General features: G+C 29.7%; 1 protein-coding gene across 3 annotated transcripts; it reads left to right on the top strand.

The window, feature by feature from the left end:
• The first annotated feature begins 6,081 nt into the window (after positions 1–6,081).
• Positions 6,082–10,800, top strand: LOC130961621 (RNA-binding NOB1-like protein). 3 transcript variants are annotated; one of them, XM_057887590.1, is made up of 6 exons: positions 6,082–6,311; positions 7,721–8,079; positions 8,379–9,426; positions 9,600–9,768; positions 9,852–9,968; positions 10,122–10,800. In XM_057887590.1, the coding sequence occupies exons 2-6, from the start codon at positions 7,731–7,733 to the stop codon at positions 10,269–10,271; spliced, it is 1,833 nt and encodes a 610-aa protein (XP_057743573.1). In that variant the 5' UTR covers positions 6,082–6,311; positions 7,721–7,730; the 3' UTR covers positions 10,272–10,800. The 3 variants fall into 3 exon arrangements, with proteins under 3 accessions (XP_057743573.1, XP_057743572.1, XP_057743574.1); XM_057887589.1 differs by lacking the exon at positions 6,082–6,311 and adding an exon at positions 7,283–7,353; XM_057887591.1 differs by lacking the exon at positions 6,082–6,311 and adding an exon at positions 7,387–7,532.
• The last annotated feature ends 929 nt before the right edge of the window (positions 10,801–11,729 follow it).

The raw sequence follows: 11,729 nt of genomic DNA on the forward strand, positions 1-11,729 counted from the left end.
CCAACCTCATTGATGAGATTATAAAGAATATTGCTGAGAGTGTCCCTGTATTTATTATTGGAAAATTTTCACACAGATATATAATGAATGATGCTACACATTTACAATATTGCCTGTAACAGTTGCAAATGAGAATGAAAATCATCTCTTTATATATCAATTGCATTTTCTTTCCAAATCTCAAAGTCTCATAGTTTTCTTGTATACATATAGTAAATTAGTAATGGATACTCCAATCTGTTATTTTCTTAGATTGTTGTAGAATGAGTAGTTTAAATGTATCAAATAATAAAATCTTGGGGATATTCTTGAATGTCCCTCTACGGTTTATAATGTGAATTTATACCAAATTTTTATATCTGAATTTTGATTTAAGTTGTCAAAATGGACTATTATTTCATTAGTAATCTCATTATATTGTCTATATATATTTAGAGATCGATAACTCACATTTAACATCTTATATCTCACATGATTAAATTGTCAAAATAGGTTTATTTCATTAGTAATTTCATCAGATTATCAATATATATTTGAAGATCGACAATTCACATCTAACATCTTATATCTCATATGATTAAATTAACAAAATAAACTTATTTCATTAATAATTCCATTATATTGTCTATAACTCTATATATATATTTGGAGATAGATAACTCGCATCTAACATCTTATATTTTATATGATTAAATTGTCAAGATGAGCTTATTTCATTAGTAATTCCATCAAATTGAGACATAAAAATGTAAATGTGTAACATTTCTCATATAAAATATTACCTGAACTGAACTGATGCCAACAAATTTTTAATCCATGGATCTCATATTTGATATTTAAAAACCCACCAAAAATAGTCATATCATTTTTTTGTATAGTTTCGTTTCAAAATCTCGACCATAAAGAAAGAGAGGGCACTAACCAGTGCCAAAAATCAGAAAAACATCAAGATCCAAGGAAACAAAAAGAATTGAAAGAAAACACTATACTAAAAAGATCCACAGTGACGGACCAAAAAATTTATGTTGGGAAGGCAAAAATAATATACATTATTATCAAAAGATATATTAATCTAAATTTAAAAAAATAAAAGTGCACATTAATTATTCAAATAAAAAAAATAAAAAATTACATATAATAAAATAGAACAAAAGATATTTTTTAAAATATTTTTTATTATTATTTCTATAAATAAAAAATATATATTCTAAATTTGTAAATTAATCAATTGACTTTAGAAATTTATATGCAACATAATTACATATAATAAAATAGAACGAAAGATAAACAAATAATTAATAATGATCACTAAATTGAGAATAAAATAAAATATATAAATTTATAAAGAGAATAAAAAAAATTAGATTAATACCTAAACTATAATTGCTTGAATTATAATTTGTAATTGAAAATATCAAAAAGAGAAACAATGAAATTGAAAGATATATAGAGTCATAAAGAGTTATATTTAAAAAAATAGAGAATTTAAAATTTATCTTTTGAAAAAAAAAAGACCACTAGAGAAATAATAGAAAAAGAAGGTTGAAACTAAGAAGAAGATTTAAGAGAATAAAAGAGTGATGACGGCTGGAATTTGAGAATAAGAGAAGACTAAATTTGATTAGATTAACTAATAGTCAAATGATAGAAAGATAAAGTGAATTTAAGACTTTAAATAATTGGAATAAATTTATTTGTAATAAAGTCACTTAAAATTTAAAATGGAGGCACATGTTATATATGTATATATTTAAAAAAAAAAAAGAAAGAGTGGGGGCAAATGCCCTCTAAATCCCAAATACACCATTTGGGTCCGTTTCTGGTCACCCACTTTTTCAATGGATGGTTAGAATTAAATCTAATAACGGTTTAGATTAATTATCTAGAACCTTCATTATAAATATCCATCATACCACAACTTTCTAAATATTTTTAGATTATTCCATACTTCTAGAATACTTTATGATTTTTAGAGTATTTTAGAATTTTTTTAGGATATTTTGGGATCTTCTAGGATATTTTAGAATATTCTAAAACCATGTAGAGTATTTTTAAACACTCCAAAAAATTATACAAATATTATTAAATTTAACCTTTTAAAATTTACTGTGACAATAGAGTTAATATTACTAAATTATCTTTTTTTATATTATATTTATACTATTGTCGAATTTTTTATCTAATGAAAAATTAAAATGTATAGTTTACGAGTATAATTGTAGTTTTAGATTTTAAAAAATATTATATAATTTGTAAATATAAATTTTTATTCAATAAATTAATATTAATTTTTAATATATTTTTTTAAAATTAATTTAGGATGTGGCACGCTAATGTATGGATTCTTCTACTAGTGTTGCCGGGGACGGACCAGGTGGTGTATTAGGGGGGCATTTGCTCCCTTTAAAATATATATATATATATATAACACGTGCTTTTATTTTAAATTTTAAATTTTAAATGACTTTATTATAAATAAATTTATCTCAATTATTTAAAATCTTAAATTTATTTTATCTTTCTATCACTTTGATTATTATTAGTTAATCTAATCAAATTTAGTCTTATCTCATTTTTAAATCTCAATCTTCATCACTCCTTTGTTATCTTAAATCCTCTTCTTAGTTTCAATTTTCTTTTTCTATTCTTTTTTTAGTGGTCATTTTTTTTCATTAAAAAATAAATTTTAAATTCTTTATTTTTTTAATATAACTCTTTGTGACTTTATATATCTTTTAATTTTATTGTTTCTCCTTTTGATATTTTTAATTACAAATTATAATTCAAACAATTATAATTTAGGTATTAATCTAATTTTTTATTCTCTTTATAAATTTATATATTTTATTTTATTCTCAATTTAGTAATCTTTATTAATTATTTGTTTATCTTTTATTCTATTTTATTATATGTAATTATGTTACATATAAATTTCTAAAATCAATTGATTAATTTACTAATTTAGAATATATATTTTTTATTTATAAAAATAATAATAAAAAAATATTTTAAAAAATATCATTCGTTCTATTTTATTATATATAATTTTTGATTTTTTTTATTCAAATAATTAATATATACTTTTATTTTTTAAAATTTTAATTAATATATTTTTTAATAATAATTTATATTATTTTTGTCTCTCCAATATAAATTTTTTAAATCCGTTACTAAATATTGTCAGTCACAAAATCAAACACATGACCGGATATTACGTTAACAATGTAAAGGCTTCATAACAAGCCCATTTACATATATTGGACAAAACTTTTCCTCAATAGCCCAACATAATATAGGCTCCGCTAACGCTTCCAACACGACTTTTTTATAGTGCACCGTGAAACTATGTTCTAATCGATCACCACAAAATACAGCAATACAAAATGATATTTGACATGACCAAAAAAAAAAAATGATATTTGACTGAAAATATATAAATAGAAATAATATGTTTAAAGACATTAAATTAGTATGTTTTATTTCTATCTTAATAGAAAAAATACAAAAATATTAATAAAAGATAAAACTTATTTTTTATTTTTTTAATTATTTTTATTAATTTTTTATAATTATATTTTTTGTTTCAAAATTTTCAAATAAAAAAATGAGAATAAATTGAATTTTTATAATTTGTTTTAGTTTATCATTAAACAGAATACAAAAATACAGTCTTATTTTCAGTGTCTTATCTTATCTTATTTTCAAATACAAACGCAGCCTAACAGATCAATTCCACTAAATCGTGACCCTTAACATTTTTTAAATTAAATCTACATGGACTTGACAATTAGAACACAAAACTTTCAATTTTGTATAATGGTATAGGTGAACATCTTCCTATTTTTAATCTAGAAAGTAATGAAAATAAAAATAAAAAGTAAAAGAAAAAATAATTTTTTTAAGGAAGAGTTTTTTTTAAGAATAAATATCTATTTCTAACCTAAAAGATTTGAACGCTGATAAAATTAATCACAAAAAAATTAAACTAAAATTGTGTATTCACGAAAAGTATATTTTGTTTGATAAAATTATCTTACTGTTAAATTTAAAGTTAACTCTGATTATTTTTACTTTAAAATGACTAAATTATCCTTTATCATGTTCTTCATTTTAACTTTTTAACTTTTTTCATTATTAGTACAAAAATCAACTCTAATCCATAAAAATTCTACCAAAATTTAAATTAGAATCAGAATTAATCTTAAACTGTAGAAGGTGAAATTATACCTTAACAAACAATCTAAAAATCTTATGAGCATTCTCTCTATAGATCTATAAAACGTATATCACATACATCTCATTCTCCAAATCAATAGTGTAATGATTAGGTTAAACAAACGAGGAGTATTGCATCACATTTACTTCGATTTTCATCCATCACCATTTGCACTGAATTCTGCGTCTTACCGCTAGAAGAGGAAGAAGCTCCATTCTAGCGAAAGAAGCTCTATCTTTGTCAAAGACTCACGACAATAAATGTAAATAGTGGGGTGGGGGGAGGGGAGAGAAAGAGTTTTTTTTTCTCTTTTTTGCTTTGTCTTTTGTCTCTTTATCTCTTTCTCTTTGTTAAAAAGGATAAAAAAACACTAGAAAAAGAATTTGTGTGTGTTTAAATTATGTAGAATGATATAATATAAAAAGATATTTATAGATGTTAAGAGAATCGAAATAATAAAGACTAATATCTTATAATAAATATTTAGATATGCTAAATAATTCTAATGAAAGCTAATTGATCCTAATATATTCTAACGTCCCCTTCAAACTCAAGTGACAACTCAACACTTGAGTTTGAAACTTATTTAAAACAATGAAATAAAAAAATACATAAATTGATAGAATGGATACAAACAGAACTGCAAGAAGAAAGCGCAAATAGAATTGCCGAAAAGAAGCACAGTCAAAATTGGCGAAAGAAAACGCAAACGAAACTGTCACAAGGAAACGTAGATAAAACTGTCAGAAGGAAGGCGCAGACCACGCAGAACTGCTGCAAAAAAAGTGTAACACCCACCATACAAAATTTTACACTTAAGCTATAAAATAAAAAAGTGTTGTGGTATTACGACTTATAAAATAAAAATAGAATATATATATATAAAATAATCGAAGGAAATATAATATTTGAATAGCCTTAAAAGTTAGTTTAAGCAAAAATATAAAAATTAAAAGCGCAACGCTCAAGATAACCTTAAAAAAAAGTAAATATACATATAGATAATTAAAAAAATGTCAAAAATACAAAATAATCAAACTCCAAATTCAGCCTTAAATCTAAAATTGGCAAAAAATAAGATATTTACATACTTATAATTCCGAGATTTTCAAAATACTCAAAATAGATCCTATGTCTTGGGTCGGGTCTTCTTCTCCCGTCATTCTCAATAGAGGTGTGCATGATCCGACTCGGCCTGACCCCGAGCACTTTAGGGACTAATTTGGTGTGATTTCATCGGGTCTAGGGTCGGGTAAGGGTCTCAAATAGTCATTATTTCGGGTCGGGTCCGAGTCATGGCTCGGGTCACCCGAAGTCGGCCCGGTGACCCGGTCATCATACACAATTAATATTTTGTGTTATTAGTGATGGATGATGACTATTCTTATGTGGAATTTAAGTATTATAAACCTTAATATTTTGTGTTATTAGTTATTATAAGACTATAAGTTGATATTTTATGTTTAAAATGCATAAGATTTTAGGCTAATGCATAATATTGTGTTATTTGTATTGATTTAAATATTTGATGTTATTGTACAATATTAGTATTGATTATGATTATACTTTAATTTTAGAGAATAGTTGGTTCTTGTTATATTTTTCTAAGTGAATTTTACCATGTCAAATAATAGTTGGAGTCTTGAAAATTTGGATATTTTCACATGCTAGTTTATAAAAAGGTATCAAGGTAATGTAATGTTAACGACCCGATTTTCACCCGGTTTTTACTCGATATAATCGTGGCCTGAAAATGTATAAGTTTCATCAGGTCTAGGGTCAAATTCGGGTCTAATAAATAAGTCCGGTATATATTTCAGATCGGATTTGAGTCACATCAAACCCGGTTTCACACGTCCCATACACACCCCTAATTCTCAGCCTTCCTCTCACCGCCTCCGTCCGTCGCGCTCAAGATCTTCCTCTGTTCGTGGTGCTCCAGCCTCTCTCCTCATTCGCCAATCGCCAGATTCTTCATCGTGCTCGCGAGTCGGCGTGCTCCAACCCCTCATCTTGCTCAGTCGCGCTTTGCCAGCCGTCCCTCGTCGTTCTCGTCGTCGTCTTTTGAGTCGTCTGTCGTGCTTGTCCCTCGAAGGTAATGGCTGCTCTGCTCACTGAATGATTAGCTTTAGCTCTGCTCACTGAACATTTTATTCCTGTTCTTCGTTGTTTATCAATTTTTTGTTCAGAAATCATATTGAAATACAGAATGATTAGCTTTAGCTCTGCTCCCTGCTGTAGTTCTTCGTTTTTTTATTTTTCGTTCAGAAATCATATTGACATTCCTCAATGCTCATTGTTCACTCCTCATTCCTCAATGTTCAGAAATCATTTGTTGTTCTTTGTTTTTTTTTTAATTTTTTAATGGCTACTCTGAGTTTGTTCAGAAATTATTTTTTGTTCAGAAATCAATTTTTTGTGATCAATGCTCATACTCTGAGTTTGTTCACTATTGTAATTTTTTGTTTTTGATTTTTGAAGCTGAAAAGTTTGACAATCCTTGTTAATTTCTGGAAAAGCTTGATAATCTTTGTTAAAATTATGATGGCGTATAGCTTGTTATTTTTGGTTTGTAACCCAATGAAGAAAAGCATAAATTGGTCAGCTTTGTTAGGAAAGGAATAAATTGTTCAACTTTGTTTTTAGTTCAACGAAGAAACAGATGAATTAAATTAAGTCAATTAACTACATGAGAAGATGATGGAATATATGTTGCTAGTTTAGTTAATTCAATAAAATTTTCTTATCTCTTGTGACTTTCTTGATGAGTTCAATAGTGATATAATGAGTGTTAAAATAGTTAATTGTTACTTTTTAGGATTTGTAATTTCAGTTATGGATGGTAGTATCAATCAAGAATCTCCTGCTGATGATGTTTATATATATTTTATTTATTATTTTATTATAAAACAATTATTTCGGTTAAACTACGGTTGAACCAATTAAACTAATGAATCAGTAACTAGAACGGTTCGATCACCGGTCCAATTTTCAGAACCTTGCTATTTTTCTTCTTCTTCATCATCTTTATGTTTGGTAGATTTCAAAAGACTAGGGCGAAAGGAAAAAGAAAAAGGAAACAAGAAAAAGAGAAAGGGAAGAAAGAGAAAAAGAGCAACAAGCTAAAGCCAAATCATGTTCAAACACCTTCTGTTCAATCTGTGTTCTATACTATATGTTTTCTATTGAATTTTTTCGTTCTACTTGTTCATTGTTATTTTTTAGTTGAAGGGAAAGAGTTTGGCAATGATTTTGCTTTTTGGCATTCTCTGTCTCTCTCTTATCAAAATCAAGAGGTTAAAGATGAGGATGAAGGGTAATCTAGAAATTTAATATGATGTTTTAACGGAATCAAAACAAATAACGATTGGTTATTTTTGTCAAACAAAATATATCTTTCATGGGTATAGAATTAGTTTAATTATTTTTCGGTTAGTTTTGTCAGCACTCAAATCTTTCGTGGTCAGAAAAGGTTATTTATTTATTTAATTTTTTTTAATCAAGGAGGATCAACATGGAGGATCAACCTCCACCAGCAGCAGCAGCAGCAGCAGCATCATCATCATCATGCTGGAGCAGCGTGCTGAAGAATCAGGCAACTGCAAAGCCACCTCAGCAACAATCCATTCAAAATGGTCGAGGCTTAGTCGAGAGCAGCAAATCTGCCCACGGCGTTTCTGTGGCCGTTGTTGATGCCAACGCCGTCATTGATGGCGGGGAGAAGCTTCACAGCCTTGCCGACAAGTTCGTGTCCGTCCCTGAAGTCATGGAAGAAATCCGTGACCCTGTTTCACGCCACAAACTTTCTTTCCTTCCCTTCACTATCGATACCATGGAGCCCACTCCTGAAGCTATCAACAAAGGTAAACTCTTTCATAAACTATGAGTCTATGATTTGCATGTGGGTGTAAATAAGGACTCATTACGCATTAAGCATTAATCTTTGAATGTGTTGTTAAATTGGACAATACAAGTGAATATGTTCCACAGAATTTAATATGAAATTCTAGTGAAATTATCTTGGACATTAATTTAATGTTCAAAACTGTTGCTTTTTAATTCAATCTAGATGTTATATTATGATTGATAGCTTATGTATTATTGTTTGTGAACTGATAGTGTGTATTGGCTTCTAACTCGTATTACCAATGGAATGCTGTAGTTGTCAAGTTTGCTAGGGCTACTGGTGACCTGCAAACTCTTTCAGATGTTGATCTCAAACTCATAGCTTTGACTTACACTTTGGAGGCTCAAATCCATGGGACACAAAATCTCAGGGAAAGTCCACCTCCTGTTCAAACGGTGAATGTTCCGAGGTTGCCTGAGAAGGACATGCCAGGGTGGGGTTCTAATGTGCCTAGTATGGAGGAGTGGGAAGCATTGGAGCATCAAGCTGAGGACAAGTCGAATTCCAATTCAAGGATCCTTCCTTTGAGGGATTTAAACCTGAATGTTGTTTCTCAAGAAGGTCATTTAGAAGACGGTTCAGCGGAACATAAAAGCAAAACTTCCTCATATATTCAACAGCATCTTGAGTTAGGATCAAGTAAGCCTAAGAAAAAGGAGATAAATATTGAAGGGAAGATCATGGTGGCTGCTGGAATTGATGCATCCCAAGGACAAGTTGATGGCGACGAGGGTGATTGGATGCCTGCTGTCAGCCGAAGTACTCATAGGAGATTTCTACGAAGGAAAGCTAGACGTGAGTTGTATGACACATCCAGTAATCAAGATCAGCAGCAAGATTTGGAAGAAAATGCCGATGATGTTACTGAAGATGCTGGAGCTTCGTCTCAGCACATTCATCAAAATAATGACGAAAACCATATTGGAAGTGGTGTTTCTACGAATGATCAGATAATGGAAGAGAATGAAAGTAATGAAACGCTCCCTGCCCTTATGAAGCAAATGATGCTAGAAGGTTCACCTGAAGTTCTTGATCATGAACAAAACCTAGGTTTCTCTAAACCTGGTGAGACAGATACATTCAACGGCGAATCAAACCACTTGGATCATGCAAGCCAGACTAGTGAAGCTACTGATTTGTCATATGCAGATGATGATAGTAGTGAACAAAATTGGATGGTTCGACCATTATCTGAATCAAGTGTAGCCTGTGTAACAGGTGACTTTGCAATGCAAAATGTTCTTCTCCAGATGGGTTTGCGGTTGCTGGCGCCTGGAGGTTCACAGATACACCAACTGCACAGGTAATTTACTTAAGCTTCTTAAATGCTTATGTCTTTACAAATTGCCAATCATCACTATTTGCAACTTACATAATGACTTATGACATCTACTGTTTGCGTGTAGTTTAATAATATATTCTTTGAATCACAATATGGCAATTCCTATGAGCTTATGTCTCAAATTATTTGTCCAGATGGATACTCATGTGTCATGCCTGCTGCACTGTTACTGCTGATATTGGGAGGATTTTCTGTCCAAAATGTGGAAATGGTGGTACCCTACGTAAGGTAGCTGTTACCGTTGGTGAAAATGGTATAGTGATGGCAGCCCGTCGACCTCGAGTAACAATACGTGGTACAAAGGTGAGCTTGGTTTGTTTTCTAGAGCTACATGTTCAATTTTTTTTAAATAATGTATTGCATCTTTTACATGGTTTTATTTGCAGTTTTCACTGCCTCTACCCAAGTGCGGCAGGGATGCAGTCACAAAGAACCTGATTCTCCGCGAAGATCAGCTTCCTCAACGGGTACTTTATCCTAAAACAAAGAAGGCTAGCAAGAAGGTAGTTCATCTATACATGCTGAAACTACTTATATAGCCACTGATTCCATTTCCAATTGAATTTGCTGCATCTTCCTGTCATCATTCCCATTCGGAGACTTGCACTCATACTAACCATAGCTACTTAATTTATTCTTTTCTTTAATCTTCACAGGATGATGACATTTTCGCATCAGGCAGTGTCTTCACCCACCACACAGATAAGCGTGCTCCTTTCCATCCTCCCATAAGGAAAGCATTAGCAGTTTTTAGTGGCAGGAGAAATCCCAATGACAATCACTACTCCGGTTCTAGACACAAGTAGTGGAGATGTCTAAATTTTTCATGGTCTCTCCACCACAATTTTGTTTCACTTGTTTGTTTTGTGGAGTTAACATGGAGAGTTTGTTTAGTTATAAAACAATGATTAAGGACAACTATTCTTACTATATTTATCTAGTTTGTTTAGTTTTTTTCATGTATTACCCCTCTTCTCTGTTTGAGCACAACAACAGCAGCTTATGATCTGAACCATTCTCGTCTAGGTGTAAGACAAAGGCATCTGAAAATAATGAACGCCAAGTCGTTGTTACCAGTGCTCTATCAAGTCGTTCCTTTGCAAAATTGCCTCCAAATTGACGATTTGACCAAGTAAATATGTCTCCCTCATAACCCAAATCCACCAGCTCTCATTTGTTGATGAAGTCATTAAAATTTTGAAGCGTAGCTGCTGGTTTTGGTCTCCTGCCTTTTTTAATTTCTCTTGATGTGCTTTGATCATGTTAAAATCTCCAATCACAATTGTTTGCTCCTCTTTATTTTCCAACAACTGCAGTACTTTATAGTATTGTTTATCTCTGTGCTTTTTCTCCGTATATAAATATACCCCCATAACCTTTTATTTTAAGTTAGATTGTTGCTCCTCTAGTACAAAGTGTATTAGAAAAGAATCGTGGTTGACAATATAAATATTTATTCTTGTCTTTCAAGTAATTGTCAATTTTTCTGACAAGCAAACATATTGGATCTACTATGAAAACTGAATTAAAATCAGTCCTTCCTAGAATTTCTTCAACCATCAACATTAGTTATTAAAATTTAAGATTTAAATTTAATATAAAAATATTTTTGTTGGCAAAATATTAAAAAAAAAACAAATTTTATTAGTCATGTCATTACTCTTTCCTTATTGTGAAGCAAAAAAAAAAAATCTTTTCAAAATATTTGTTGTAAAAACATTTACATAAAGTAATGTTGATTTAAATATGTCGTCCCATGAATTTTTGTATATTGTGAACTACAAAAGTTTTATTCCACGTTTAATTATAACAACTCATAATCAAGAAAAAAAAAATTATAATGACTCATGTATCTTTTTTAATTATAACTTCTCTTTTGTCATTACTATTTTGAGATAAGAGAACTGTTAGTTATTTTTTAATCAAATAATTTTAAAAAAAAGGATTTTACGTTTTTTTTCCTTCTTTCCTTCTTTATTTCTCCTCTTCTTTTGTTGCTTCTTCTTTTTTCTTTTCTTTTGTCCTTACTTCTTGTTGCTCTACTTGCTGCTCCTTGTTGCTGCTACTTTGTTTTTTTTTTTCCTTTTCTTCTCTATGTTTTGTTATTTATATAATTTTTGTGTTTTAGTTCAAAAATTATTGTATTCTTGTTAAGAAAAATTATGTTTTTTTTTAATATTTATGTGTTGTTTATAAAAAAAAATTTCTTGGTTTTTATAAAATTTTCATATACCTGCTATTAAAAAAAAAAAAAATACTTTTTG

Source organism: Arachis stenosperma, chromosome 2 (genome assembly GCF_014773155.1).
Source record: "Arachis stenosperma cultivar V10309 chromosome 2, arast.V10309.gnm1.PFL2, whole genome shotgun sequence".
NCBI lineage: Eukaryota > Viridiplantae > Streptophyta > Magnoliopsida > Fabales > Fabaceae > Arachis > Arachis stenosperma.